The following is a 15,163-nucleotide window of genomic DNA, read 5'->3' on the forward strand; positions in this document are numbered from 1 at the left end:
ATATCATAGACTAAGTTTTGGGCCTTAGTTTTTGGACGCCAAAGCTACGTCAGAGAGGATGCTCCCTTTCAATGTACATCTCTGTAGCCTATTTAACTTTTGTAGGAATCCATGGTCTTAGTCATGTTGAAACCTCTCCTGTATAAAGTTTAAATTAAGCTCTTAAGTTAGTTCACTGTCAGAACAGCTGAGAGAAGCAGCCCTTCCAGTGCAAAAAGGAAAAAGAAAAAAAGGGAAATTAAGCCAAAGCATTTAATGGCATTTGGGAAAAAATAGGCAGTCTTTTCCCACCTCTTTTTGCAGTTATCCAAAATGGTGGGCTGTAAACTGATTCTGCAAACTCTTATGCGTGCAAGTAACGCATGCTCATGATAGCTGCCCCCAAGGGCTTCTGACGGACCACACACACACACGAGCAAATGCTTGCAGGATCAGTCCCTTTGGCGGTAGAGCAAGCAAAGTAATTACATGCTCAATGACCCACTTGAAGCTAATTACCCCAGACCTATAAAGCTGCAAGAGAGAATCCAACCGTTGACATTAAGTGTGTTCTAACAGCATTGCTGCGCAGTGTGTGAATCTGGTGGGGGAGCACATAAGGCAATAAACATAGTTGCCATTTCCTGAAAATTGGTTGAAAAGCTATTTTAAACTTCAGAACCACTGGCCAATGATCCAGCTGATGCGGATGGAATCCCAGGACGGGGGCAGGGCTTAGTCAGAGGCCCTGAGGAATGGAAAAGGAAAGGGGAGGAGGCTGTGACAGAGACAGCAAGGAGGCGAATATATACATGGATACAAAGGAATCCCATCATGAAAATAAATGCTATCTAAACAGGCCTCAACTAGGAGGCTGCCCACCAATGTACGCTGTGGACATTTACTGGAGAGGGAGATGATGTGATGGAGTGGTGTACGCCTTAGCCCAGCACTGGGTGCCACGGACTCTCCTATTTTTTTTTTACATAATTAGCCTGTGGAACTCATTGCCACAAGCAATAATTAAGGCCAATGGCCCAGTGGGATTAAACAAAGAAAAGAATCAGATAGTTACATGGACAATAGGAAAATTCAGTTACATTTGGTGGGGGATATAAGCCTTATGCTTCAGGGAATAAACTAACCACTAAGTGACAGGGCTAGGGAGAAACCTCCCCTCTGGGTAAAAGGGCTCTCTAATCACAAGGGAGCCATGCTGACTAGGCCAAGTGTTTGCTTCTTGTTCACATGGATCAATGAGAGATTGGATTCGTGCATCATATTTTGCCAGGGCTCCAAATACCTTGGGATGTAGCATTCAAGGAGTAATAGGTGGGATGCTGCAGGAAGAAAGCCTGGAGCATAGTTGCCACCACTGGTCAACGGTGGGTGTTAAATATTTGGGGTCTCGAGCACCCATGTAAAGGGGAGGGGAGACTGGGATTGTACAGGGGAGAAAATTCAGAATGTGTAAGATCAAAATAATAAAAAAATGCTTTCCTCGGTTCTAGCGTAATATATAGCTCCGTCCCTGAGAAGTTGGGGATGTGTGTTTAAAAAAAAACAACAAAAAAAACCCCTCCTAAAATAATATCTATCCCAGTCCAAAGTGTAGCAGTGCTACAAACCCTCATACACCTTCCAGTTCTATTGTCTGGGGGCTGACCCGCCCCTGCGTTGCAACAGCATACCTCCACTGAAGTCAATGGAATTGCCCTATTGCAAAATGGAAGGATGTACTTGGGGTTAAAGCACTGGGCTAGAGTTCAGGTGACCTTGGTTCCATTTCTGACTCTGCCACAGATCTCCTGGAGGACACTTAATCACTCAGTGCCTCAGTTTCCCATCTGTAAAATGGGGATAATGCCACCTCACCTTGTAGAGGCTGTGAGGATAAAGCCCATAGTGTTGGTCACGCACTCAGACGCTATGCCTATAGGGTCCATATAAGCACCAAGACAAAGAGAGAACAGTGAAGAATAAGGCACAGAGCGACCACTGTACACAGACTGATATCCTGTATACTTCACCCTATTCCTTTTCCACTAGTGAGAAGTTTCTTTACAATTTTTAGAAAGGGGCAGGGGAGAGGGTGATGGATTAGCATATCATGGATAGGTTAAGGGCAAAATCAAGGGGCCACTTGCTATTCTATTGTTTTTTTTTGGCTCACATCTCTTGGGAAGTCATCTGCTTCTGTCAGGCAGTTTGAAAGAAAACCTATTCACCCCAGTAACTTACTTGAGCTGGTCTGTCTCTGTGCCCTGTGTTATTGCGACAAGAATGCCACCATGGTCACCCCAAGTGTAGTAATGGGGGCCGGACAGCGCCTGAGAAAAGAAACATGGACACAAGGAGCTTAATGAGAGAATGCTGAGGTGGCTTGAATGTGAGGTTATAAAGCATCACATGAACCATAATATATAACCACAAAGGTTCTCATTCATCTGCGTCCTTAAGTGTATTCATCCCGTGTTGAAGTCCAATTGAAGCTTTGCTGAATCAGGGCTGAAATCCTTGCTATGAAAAACGCTCTATAAGAACTGGGTGTTTGAACCATGCTGACTTTCAGGTCTCCTGGGCTGCAGCAATAGAGACTCAAGTGTTTACAGGCTGTGGTCTGGGGTCAACTGAGAGCCTAGAATCATAGAAGCATAGGACTGGAAGGGACCTCGAGAGGTCATCTAGTCCAGTGGGGGGGCCACCAAAACAGACCAGAGAGCAGGGCCAGCGTTAGACTCACTGGGGCCCGGGGCTGAAGCCAAAGCCCGAGCCCCACCACCCTGAGCTGAAGCCAAAGACCGGGCAACTTAGCTTTGCGGGGGCCCCAGACAATTTCCCTGCTTGCTACCCCCTAATGTCAGCCCTAGCTTTTAATCTACTGGATATGCAGAAAAAGAGTTGTTGTGGCTCAGGTGGGCCGTGGAGTTTTTATAGCACGTTCAGGGGGCCTCAGAGAGAAAAAGGTTGAGAATCCCTGATCTAGTCCAGTCCCCTGCACTCATGGCAGGACTAAATATTATCTAGACCGCAGCAGAGTTACTCTGAATTTGCACAGCTGTAACTAAGAGCAGAATAGGACCCTGGACCCTTATTCTCCTCTCACTTAAACTGGTGAAAATCAGGAATAACTTCACCGAAGTGAGAGGAGCTGCACTAGTGTAAACGAAAGAAGCCCCCTGAATCTAGAGCAGTTTGTTGTGTTTGCAAACCTTCCGGTGAGCTGAGTGGAGACTGGTTGGTTTCCCAGGATTTCAGCCAATTTTGTGTTCGAGTCTGTGATGTTTCTTCAATACTAAGAAGCCAAAGGGTGCTTGGAAACCACATGTTAAATGGTCCAACAGCCAGTTCACACATCCATCACGAGAAGAAGCACTGTCATGCGTCAGACCCACCCGGAGCTCTGTTTTGAAACAATATCAGCATTCTACAGACCACTGCGCTTTCCAGGCTGGAGCAGATGATTTTCACACAGCTGCTTGCCAAAAACGAGAGGCAGAAACTGAGGTCACTCCTGCACAGTTGCAAACTCAAAAGTGCTCAGTCATTTCCCTTCTGCTCCCCTCTTTGCACAAAGAGGAAGATTTAAACAATCCCACTGAGTAACTCAGAAGCCAGGGTTTTGTGAACTGAAGCTCCCTCTCTTACTCATCACATTTTTACCTTGTACTTCTACATGGAGCCCTCCCTGTGCAAGGTCAAGTCAAAACAGGAAGAATGCATGTGGCTGTCTTGCTTTTTAAGATCAAACACTTCCAAGTCACCCCACAAGTTCCTACGTGAAGAAACACGGTTCCCCCATTGCCTTTCCTAGGTTGAATCTTTGATATGTACATGCTTTCAAGGACAGGGGTTCTTTGGACAAGGTTGTATCTCGGCAGTAACAAAAACAGCGGCGTGTTCCCACTGCGGCCCAAACATTAACCAAACCGCACAGCATTTACTGGGAGGAAAAGGAGGCCGTTTTAGTCACAGGATTAAACAGTTTACAGATGTTGAAACACCATATTACACTAACAGCAAAATGTACAGAGAGACCACAAACCATGCCACAGACCAGAACACCCAGTTAGTAAAGAACATTCAACACCCGTAAACTGAGAACAACATCTCATTCCACTGGAAGATGCCAAGGGGCTTCTCAGCCACTCAGACAGGCAGAAAGCCCTGAGTTTTCTCTGAGTTTTGTCTGCATTTTAAGAGGGCAACACTCAAACATAGAAGACATATAAATAGGTACATCGAAAGCTTTAATCCAACATGTCTGATGCCTCTGAAAATCCAGATGAAAACAGCATTAAGCACAAGAGAAATGTAAACATTATTCTCGCTTCCCTGGGTCCCCTGAATTCAGCAATCCTCAGGGATGCCCCAGTATGTGCTATTATTATTATTTCCATTACAATAGCACCTAGAGGTGCCAACTGACATCAGGCCTGCACTGTGCTAGGTACTGCCCCAAAGAGTTTGCAATCTAGAGAGACAAGAAAAACAGAGGAAATGATACTGTCTCTCTTTGCAGATGGGGACTGAAGTTTAATCTCTCTTGACTAAGTGACTTGCCCAAGTTTGCAAGCAAGGAGTCTGTAGCAGAGCTAAGAACTGAATGCAGATCTCCTCAGCTAGAGTTCACTGCCTTTAACACAAGGCCAAACTTCCTAACCACCCACTCTGACTGATGGTCCAGCTGCATCAAGCTGGTCTTTCTAGTCTAGCCCCAGAAGGCTCTAGATGTATGTTGTGCCACCTTTAACTCTATATTGCTTAGTTTTGCCAATTTTTAAATGGTTTTAAACTATTTTAATAAATGATGTTTTGCATACATGTGGATATCTATGTACACAGGCATCTTTAACACACTTGGAAAATGTCTTGCAGAACCGTGCAATACAGAAGAGAAAACTGGTGCTTTCCACGGTTCCAAGCCCTTCTATGGATGAAATGGCATCGCCAGAATAACACATACTGTAGCATCTGTCAGAGTAAGTAGGACCAGGAAACATTGGTTGTAAGCTCAAAGCCCTTTTTAATTCCGTTTCTAGGGTATTCCGCACATTTCAACGAAAGCTACTTGGTTTGTGCTTGGGGGTGTGAATTAAGGATGTGTCAGCCACCTTTAATACATAATGTACTGTATATAATAGTTACAGACTAATATAGCAATGCTTGCCCCACAGAGCAAACCACCATGCAAGTTCAATGCAAATGGTATCCTTACCTCTCTCCACCTCGCTCCTGCACTGCTTGAAACGTACACGTTCGTTTTGCTTGCCATGTTCTTGCCCACCGAGCCTAAGAAATGAGAGCATCATTTTTCCTGATATTTCTTAGCGGGTTTCTTAAAACAAACTCAGCCCCCTCTGAGCTATTTTTTTTTATTTGTAATCAAATGAGTTGTTTTGGAGGAGTTAATTTTTCATACTATCAATGAGTTCCTTTAAATAAGAAGTTTTAAAAGATGATTGCAGGTTTTAAAAGCAAGCAGGAAAACGACATCAAGATAAGTACGGCCAGATGAAATCGGCTCTGTTTGAAATGTTCAATAGAGCGAGCCTTCTGCAATAAAACAGTGAGTCAGATATTAGTCCCTGTATGCTTTAAAAAAGCCTTCATTTTGAGAGAGGCAGGAACAGACTACAAAGCGTGTAATGGGTTTCTACCTCCAGCAATAGGGTGGTGAAATTTATATGTAGTAATAATTGTATAAGGAGTGCTGAGGACAAAGGATTGCAAAATTCATATTTTAACTGATTTTTTTGTAACAAACAATGTTTTTAATAGATGTCAATAGGAACTCACAGGATCAGGCTCTCGAGAAAAATATACCTGTGGCAATGATCAGTCCTGGAGCAGATTCTTTGGAGAGAATGGGCATCCTACGCAACTGGAAGTTAAGCAGCTGACTCAGTCGCTGGGCCAGATGAAGAGAGCAGCCCTTTGAAAACTGGAATAGAAAAAACACACTATGCCACTTGCCATTGTAAAAGGCAATCGATGTGCCATGATCCTATGTGAGCATCTCAAAATGCTTCCCAAACCTTTGTAAATTCAACCTTCCAACACCCCCGTAAGGTACAGAAGAAACCTTGGTCACCTCTGAGCTGGACTACAGCAATGTGATGTACCTGCGCATAAAGCCTTCAGCGTTTCAGAAACTCCAACTGGTACAGCCCGCTGCAGCGTGTCACCTCAGCAACAGAAGGTACCATGAGCCCATCACACTTGCCCTCCTCTCCCTACACTGAGCTCTCACAGACTATCGAATCAAGTTCATGGTCTTGGTCCTTCAAGGCAAGCAATGGCCTGGGCCCAGGATATCTAAAGGACCCACTAAGGATCCAGCATGAAGACCACGGTGGAAATTTTTGCTCCTCTGGCAAAATGGAAATCTCTTCAATAAGGGTAAAGCTTGTCGGTACAGAAGAGAGAGCTGGCCCAAGACTGTGCAATGAACTCCCCCAGGAACAAACCTCCGTGCCTCAGTTTCCCCATCTAGAAGAAGAAGAATGCTTCCCTACCTCACTGGATAAATTCACAGGTCTACGTGTGGTGCTCAGATACTACAAAGACCCCACCACAGAAAAGCCAAGAAACCAATAAGATTATATGATGTAAAATCTGCCTATAGTGAACTCTTCTGATGAAATTCCTTTTGCAGGGAATGTGTCCTGGGTTTTTTCAGTGCCCTGCAAAATGCAACTAAATGTATCATTTATTTTTTCTGAATAATAAAAAAAAAATAAAAGGGGCCTCCACTGTAATCTTTACAACGCCTAGAAAAACTGTGACCTTCAAAACGTTCATTAAAAGCTACATTTGGAAGGGAAAAAATCCTGAAGAACACAAGGGAAAAATCTCCCAGCATTGTAATAAAAAAGCCACTAACAGACACGCAGAAAGTGTTCTATTGTCCAGATTAATCTGCTTAACGTTTAAGAGACTTTCACAACGAGGAGGCCTTTTAAATATGTCATGCTTGTTCAGTGCATCAAGCCACTTCCCCATGCCAGGTCCTTGTGCCTGGCCCCCGACTGGGGGGCTAGACTTGGCAGTGAAGCCGGCCGGGGAGCAGGGCTAGTGGTCTCCGATAAGATAACGTACATCCATATGCGGGATCCACAAAGATAGGGCACTCCTTAAACCCTCTTACCCCACGCTAAGCGAAATCGAGCCCTATATTTTTAGCATCTGTGTGATTTGATATTGAGACAACAGGTGGAATCCTGGCCCTACTGACGTCAATGGAAGTTTTGTCACTGACTTCAACAGGGCCAGGAGTTCACCCACAATGTCTTCAAACTGGTACCACCCCAGATCCTTTCAACTGACTCCGTTGTAACTGGCATTTCCTCTCTTTACAGTAGATACACAGAAGCTTCATCAACAATCAAGGCTAATATCGGCCTCCTCTAACCAGCCGGCTAAGGAAATGAGTGGAAAGGCTCCTGCCCCAGTACTGACCTAGTGCTCCAGAATGATGCAGGGGGCTGCTGGAGGTGCCATCGTTCTGACCGCTACATCAAACCAAGGTCCTGTCTCCCAAGATCCTCTGACACTTTTAGTACTGTAGGGTGCTTAACCCTGGTCTCCATCCTCCCTGTTTGTAATCTAATTCCCTTTAAAATGATCATTCAACCACAGGCTGTACCACAGGGACTGATGACCCGACATTTCATAAAACAGATTACGTTTTCATTTTTGTCACCTTTCTTTTCCTTTTTATTCCTGCGCTGATCCTTCCAAGGGAACAAATGGTTAATGACTGACCCAACAATTCTTCAAAGGGGAAACAAGGAGGTTAAAAACGCTCCCTGCCTCCCCCTCTCTCCCCGCCCCCCCAAACACCGGGTTCTACTCATTGTTACCTCGCAATCTATCTTTTCTCCATAACCCGTATATGCTGGAGCCTGCAGGAATTCCCAGGTTCCACCTTTGTCAAAGGTGATGACAGACCTCATGTTCTCTTCGCTGAACGAGCCGTTTATCAGGGTGGCAATGTACACTCCTCTCACGCCCTCGACACGGTGGAAATCTGCAAAAGGCTCGTTGGCAAAATACCTGCAACGGAACGCATGTGTGGGTCATTTGGTTAACTGCAGTAAGGGCTGGGATTCTGGGGGAGAACGCACAGGTACATTCAACGTCAGGGGCCTCTCTCCTCAGAGAAATATCCAGATCAAACAACGCATGGAAAGCCAATTTACTGAACGAGAGTGACTAATTTACCTCTGTCGACTATACTGAGCCCTTTCATCAAATGCTTCTACTGAGTCACCTCAAAGCCCCCAGTAAGAAGAAGCCCCAATCTCTCTGTACCTTCCTCACAGTGTAGGTTCTTCAGACTGAGACAGGGAATAATGCTCCGCTCACTCATGCTGGTCTTACGCCAATAACACAATGGAGTTACACCTAAGGACCTGGTCTAAACATAGGAGTGGGAGCCCGGAACTCCTGAGATCTAATCTCAGCTCTACTACTAACTTCTTCTGTGATCTTGGATGAACCACTTAACAACTCCACCTCCTCTGTAAAATGGGCATAATGCCTACCTTTTAGGGAAGCTGTGAGGTTAAATGCTCATTACCTGCTACCCACTATGTTGCATCTTCTCCCAGATGAACCCCATCTTGAGTTCCTCAAGCCACCCAGCCACGGGAGTCCAACCAAGCCGGCCCAGCCCTCCTTACCTGACCAGGGTATCGCTGCCCGCCCCTCCAGGGCTGTAGTACAGCACATTTTCTAAAGACAGAGAAAACTTCAGGCCTTCTGCTTCTGAGATGTAGAGGTTGGTGCGGTTGTTACTGTGGCTGACACACACGAACACCTGGTCCTCGGATGCATCCGCAATGTAGTATTCCTTAGGGGGCGGTCAAAGACATTAATTCGCTCAGCCTATCCATCACTTACATAGACACACACTGGGAGGTTTTCCTACTCTCCACTGTTTGTTGTTTCCTCTAAGGTGCCTAAAAATAAATCCTCCTCCCTCCAGCTTTTCCACTTGGCAAACAAATTTCTCCCCTCTGCTTCTCGCACACGTGATCTCTCTCTCCCTCCCCCTCCTCCTCCACCAAACCCCTCCTCAAAGCGCAGTCTGTCCACAAAGAAGTCCAACAAAGATTAGCACGGCAGCATTCTTAAAATTCATCCCGCTCACACTGGTTCGCCAAGCCGTATCTGTGCCTGGCCCATTTCGGTTCAGATCTGAACAAGGCTGTCAACGCCTCGAGCACAGAACATGCCCCGCTTATTTGCCGAATGCTGTGCGTACACCTCAGCAAATCTCACGAAGGCAGCAGGGCGCTTGTCTGTGCGCTCCTGCTTTGGGAAGTGGCAGAATCAGCGGTGCCAGCCCATCTCTGGGTTTGCTGGGATAATATCACAGGGGTCTTTGAAACCCTGGTTGAGCCACTGTGCCCCTTCTGCGTGGCAGAGCGTGAAACATTCCAGACCAGACTGTTCTGTCAAAAGCACTGGCCCACACTGAGCTTACACACACACGCTCAGGAGGCACAATCCTTCCCCAGCTTCCCCCCCTACCCCTGAGGGGGGACACGTGTACACTGCACGGTCCTTTTGCAAAGTGCTGCAAGCTCAGCTCGTCCCATCTGCTGCCAGCCAGCTCCACAGGCTGGTGTAGAAGGTGGGTGGGCCATGACACTACTCTATTCCCTGTCTATTCCATGACACTATTCTATTTGGGCTGGGATGTATCCACAATGGTGCTAGCAGGGAGCAGCCCCCATACCCCCCCAGTTTCCAGGGTTATTGTGACAGGCCCTTGCACGAGGGGAGAGAAGGCCCCCCCGAGACAATGAGATTCTGGGACACACCAGTGCTGTCAGTATTTAGAATCCAGAGGCCATTCCTCTCTAGATCACACTAATTTAAAAACCTCTGCCTAAAAAAAATGGTCAGAACTATTTTTCTCGGCTCTCTCAGCCTCGATCCTGCAAACACGTATGCACGAGTCATTTTACTCTTGTCTGTAGCCCCATTGATATCAATAGGCATCATGCGCATGGGTAAAGTTACTCCTGTGTAAACAGCAGGATCATTGTGACACTTTGCTTCCATTCCATTCCAAACATGAGAAGGCCAAACTGTTTTGAACTAAGTATAGAATAAGACTACCTTTGCTACCAATCTAGCTACTGCAGTTCCTAGTTAACGAGTAAAAATGCTATTCGGATCCTATACACAGCGAAGGTGCCTTTGGCTGAGGGTGGAATAAGTAGATGCCATAAATCAACTCCATTTTACCTTTACTGGATGTCTGGTTACAAACTGCGCAGCTCGCATTGGCTTGCGGTTGAAGGAAACCCAGAGCTGGACTGAAGTTTGCTGCTGGCTGCCCAATAAATGCTATGAAGAGGAGGAAAAAATGTTAGGAATCTTTTTTTTATTCCTAAATTCACAATAAAATAATATACCTATAAAACAGGTTAAAGACAGAGCAGATACAAATTAACAAACTCAACAGTAGAAAAAGCAAGCAAATACCTTACCCACTCTCCAAAAAAACCCACAACACAGTAACTTGATGGCTAGTTTGGATGGGATCCTGAGGTACTAGGATACTAAAAACATAAAAATGACTTAACTGTTCCCTGTGATTGTGAAACCTGAAAACTGTATGTCCCCTATGCCAGCAGATGAGATCTTATTATTGGTAACATAGCAACCTCTCTGCAATTTATTCATCTATTTGCCCCATATACTGTCAGTGCTAACTAAGGAAACAGGAGCCTTGGAAATCACATAGATTGGATATATGGCCAGAAAACTAGCTTGAACCTGTTGGGGATTTCTCGGTCTTTTTGAGAAAGAAGAGTGAGATCCCTTTCAAATGCACAGCATCGAGGCTTTAGATTCTTCATTGTTCTGAGCACTCTCTTGGAAGCTGGAAACAACCCCACCTCTCAACTGATTAGCCAGGCTGTCAAAGGCTGATGTTTTCCTCCCATAGTTCTTCCAACTAGACTGCATGAAATTCACGTCTGTTTTTATTTATGCCCTTTGCAGACTAGCCTCAATGCTTTAATGTTGATGTTTACTGTTTTAGGGATGAGTATCGTGTTATAAAAATCATGGCCAAAATTTCCAAACATGGGATGTCTAAGTTAGGCACCTAAATCTGTATCTAGGCTCCAAAATAAGTGGCCTAATTTTCTGAGTTGCGGAATACCCACAATTCCCACTGAAATGGAGTCAAGGGTGCTCGGCACCCAGGCAATGAAGATGCCTGTAACCAAATGTATCAACCCCCCACTGAGCAAACAGGGGCTGACCAATCACTGTGGGCCTAGGAGACCACACCCTTTCCCCCGCTGCACATGCTCCAGGTGGAGGGGACAGATAAAAGGAGGCAGCCCAGCTCAGTTGGGGCTAGTGGAGGAGGAAAAGGGACATGTGTTGCAGGCTCCTGGAGAGGAACCTTTGACTGGCCAGGCTGTTGGGACCATGAAGCTGAATTATGCTGCAGATGACCAGCTGACTGCAGAGTCTGATAGATGCTGAGTCACTGCTAGCCCAGGAGATGCCTGAGATGGGCTTTATGGTAGGAACTGACCCAGGGAATGTATTGGGAGCTGATGCTTAATGGGGAATTTACTGGCTTCAGAGGGCCCTGGGTCAGAACCCAGTGCCCTAGGGTTCCCCTCCCCACAGCACTTACCACTAGGCATGGCTACTGGGGACTCCTGATTTAGACTGATTGTTCACTCTGCCCTGCACAGAGGGTCAGATCCCCAACTGCTTTTATTTGCCCCAGCCAGGAGGCTCAGGGGCTGCAGACTGACTGTTTGCTCAGTCCTGCAAGGAGTCCTGAGCCCCTTGATCATGACTGTTTGACTCAACAGGCAATCCTGACAACTGTGTGAGGGGGTGTATCAACCCCACACTGGGCAAATGAGGGTGGCCCCACTTGACACATTGAGTTAGGCACCTAAATCCATAGTTAGGCACTGTAACAGGGGCTCAATGTTGCCAACTCACCCAATTTTATTGCAATTCTCACAGTAGTTATTGTTTGACTTAAAGCCCCAGCTCCAGGAGTCATGGGATTATGTGAGACTCAACTTTTTCCCCCACCCCAACCTTTATGGTTGCTGAGGAAAACTTGAAAATGTGACTCAGTGAACCCTAAAGGCTAAAAATCCAGAAGGCAAACCAAAAAAACCTTACATTTTATTAGGTTGTTTAAAATATCATAATTTTTAAGCCAATCTCATGATTTTTTAGGACCTGATTTGGGAATTTTGAACATTTAGGGTTGGCGATGCTGCTAAACGTCATGCTCCCAAGTTGGATATTTTAAAATAGCAAATTTTCTTCTCTGTTACTCAAAAGTGCTCAGATTGTTATAACTATATTGCAAAGGGGAACAATGGGCAGGGGGACATCCTGAAAACCTCTCTCCCCAAATCTGCAACGTTGGGGACTGATCTCATGCCACTTCGACAGTAGTAAGAAGGCTGATCCAATGATTGAGGCACTAGTCTAGGGTTCAGGTTCAATTCCCTGCTCTGCCACAGGCTCACTGTATGTCCTTGGGGAAGTCATTTATATTCTCTGTCCCTCAGTTTCCCAGCTGTAAAATGGGTATAATAGCACTACCCTCCATCACAGGGTCATTGTGAGGAAAAATGCATTAAAGATTATGAGGAGCTTAGGTACTAAGGTAATGGGGGCAATATAAGAAAGACGTGGGGGACAAAGGCCTGTATCTCACAGAAGAACGAGGAAACTCTGAGTACAAATTTGCAATGTTTGCTTCCTATTTGGGTTAATTTAGCACCAAAAAGCATGCAGCTCCCATTGACAATAAAGCTAACGAGAATATCTTAACTCTCTCAGATGACTCAGGGCCTGATCCCGCTTTGGAACAGACCCAGTGCCAGCTCGGTATATTCAAAAAGTTGAGGGCTTCAGTTTTTGCAGGATGTAACTTTTAGCAATTGAAAGTGTCCTTCAAACATTCTCTTCAGACATGCTTTTACCTGTTGAGAGTATTCACATGGCTAAGGGTAAACATTAGTCCAGCTCTGGTGTATGCTCGCTACTTAATGCACAGGAAGCATTAAACATTTTGGGGGAACCACAGAAAAGTGACTAGGGGCTGGATTGTTAAAAATGTCTTGATAGTGGTTGGATAAAAACATAATGTATTTATATTCGGGGGCGGGGGGGGAATAAAGCTTTTCAGATCAGATTAGAATAATTTTGAAGTCAGTCAATTTAGTGGCCTTAATTATTTGACTTGTGTCCTTCTAACTAAATTATTGCAGGCATATATCCTCTTTCCCTAGCTCCACCCCACTATCATCAATTTCTGCCTTCCCTTTACTTATAAGCATCTAGTTCTTTCTTGCCAGAATTCCAGCCCTTTGCAGCCTGACCTAGTTCTGCCTACCTCACTAAAATCAAATAAATATATAAAAATACTGCTGTTCCAAGCCGATCTCCTATCAACCCTGAACTGCACATTGTTAAAGAAAAATACTGACACTTGGTCTATCCGGTCATTTTAGACTGTGTCTTTCCAACAGAGCCATTTAGCCGTTCTTGTTCATGTGTGCTAGGGTAAGATGCCAGATGAACAGCCCTGGAGATTGGACTCCTGTATTTATCCACACAGCATGGTGGTGCTTTTACAGTGGACTCAATAGAACATCTCAAAGTACTTTGATGCAGCAGTATGCATAGTTTTAGCCCTGCTAAATGCTCTAATCATCTCTCTAGATGACTCGTTCCAATGTGTGTCAGCTCTCAGCAGAAGTACTGACTGGCATGTCCAGGGTGCTGTATATTAATATGCTGTGGGGTTTTTATTTTCACCCCTGGTGTCAGGAGCTGTATTTCTCTTGGAAAGCACAAGGCTGGGTGCCAATCGCTAAAGGATAATGAAGTCAGCTCACTAACTCAGCCAATTTTTCCTTCTCAAACTGACAATGACCTTACGCAATCTTTAATGTTTTGCCTCAAGGCTTAAAGTATGTTCCCTTACTTTTGTTCTGTCACTAATGGAGCCTGACTAGCGAAGTATTATCTGTTATTGTACTGAATATTCAGAGCCCAATTCAGTTCCATGAAACCAGAGTCCTTCCACTGACTTCAAAGGGTGTCAGATGGGATTCAATAATCATAATACCTAGCTCCTTATATAGCACTTTTCATCTATAGATCTCAAAGCACTTTACAAAGTAGGTCAGTATCCCTATCCCTGTGTTTCAGGGAAACTGAGGCAGTGAAGTGACTTGCCCAAGGTCACCCAGCAGATCAATGTAATACATCCACCTACACAGTGATTCTTCTTACATGCTACTTACCACAGTCTTTGTGGCAAACAGATACTTGTCCCTGAGCTGGAAGTCTTCAACCTCTTCCAGAATGATTTCTTTATTTTCCCTGGTTTGAAAGAAATCTGTGCTGCGAATTATAGTTGAGGATCCTGTAGGCTCATGTCGTTCTATGTAAACTGTATTCAGTTTATCATATGGGTCAATGCCCCTTGTATAAAAGAAAGAAAGCAGGTATATTATTTTTGTGCTCACCCCACTATCAAGATAGCACCAGGTATTTATTAACAAGAGATGGGCTCAAAACTTGGATCAGAATTTTGAACACCCCACAGTTAGATGATGAGATCTGGGGTTTTTGGTTCACCTCATTATAAAGAGAGGTCATTTGCAAAATTTGGATCTAAATTCTGATTTGTATTTTCAAACCACTCACAGAACAGCTGGTCAAAATAAAGGGTGACAACTTCAAAAATATCTGACCTTTCCCCCATCAATTTTTTTTAATTGATGTTCAAAAGACATTGAAAAGACCAATTAAGCAGCTCAACAGCTGGTTGAAAAACAAGGAAATTGCTAACATTTTATTATTTTTTTCCTTGTTCTTTCATCGTCATCTGTCTGAAAGTCGATCATTTTCTCCCCATACAAGTTATAAGAGGAGTATTTTATTCAATTTAATAAATAAGTAATGTTCAAGATGTACAGAGAGATGGTTTTGGTTCAGTCCCATGTGCCTGTTTTAGAGATTTATCAAGGCAAGTTACAAGTTACTTATCACTAGAATGTAAAAAACCTGCTAGTTAGAAACTGATAGATTCTTGTACTGGACAACAAAAATAATCACAATGGCAGAGCAATCGATAACTGGATAGCAGGTGCTA

At 44.7% G+C, this 15,163-nt stretch overlaps 1 protein-coding gene across 2 annotated transcripts in view; it reads right to left on the reverse strand.

Annotated features, from left to right (window-relative positions):
* SORL1 (sortilin related receptor 1) overlaps positions 1 to 15,163 on the reverse strand; it is a 98,673-nt gene that overhangs the window by 54,757 nt on the left and 28,753 nt on the right. For both annotated transcript variants that reach the window (XM_024196660.3, XM_024196659.3), the window contains exons 6-12: positions 14,310 to 14,490; positions 10,243 to 10,344; positions 8,667 to 8,836; positions 7,845 to 8,037; positions 5,806 to 5,923; positions 5,198 to 5,271; positions 2,221 to 2,309 (exon numbers count right to left, since the gene is read on the reverse strand). In XM_024196660.3, the coding sequence (XP_024052428.2) occupies positions 2,221 to 2,309; positions 5,198 to 5,271; positions 5,806 to 5,923; positions 7,845 to 8,037; positions 8,667 to 8,836; positions 10,243 to 10,344; positions 14,310 to 14,490 (927 nt within the window). The remainder of the gene's footprint in view (positions 1 to 2,220; positions 2,310 to 5,197; positions 5,272 to 5,805; positions 5,924 to 7,844; positions 8,038 to 8,666; positions 8,837 to 10,242; positions 10,345 to 14,309; positions 14,491 to 15,163) is intronic.

Source organism: Terrapene carolina, unplaced genomic scaffold (assembly GCF_002925995.2).
Source record: "Terrapene carolina triunguis isolate 2854851 unplaced genomic scaffold, T_m_triunguis-2.0 Scaffold374, whole genome shotgun sequence".
Taxonomy (NCBI): Eukaryota; Metazoa; Chordata; order Testudines; family Emydidae; genus Terrapene; species Terrapene triunguis.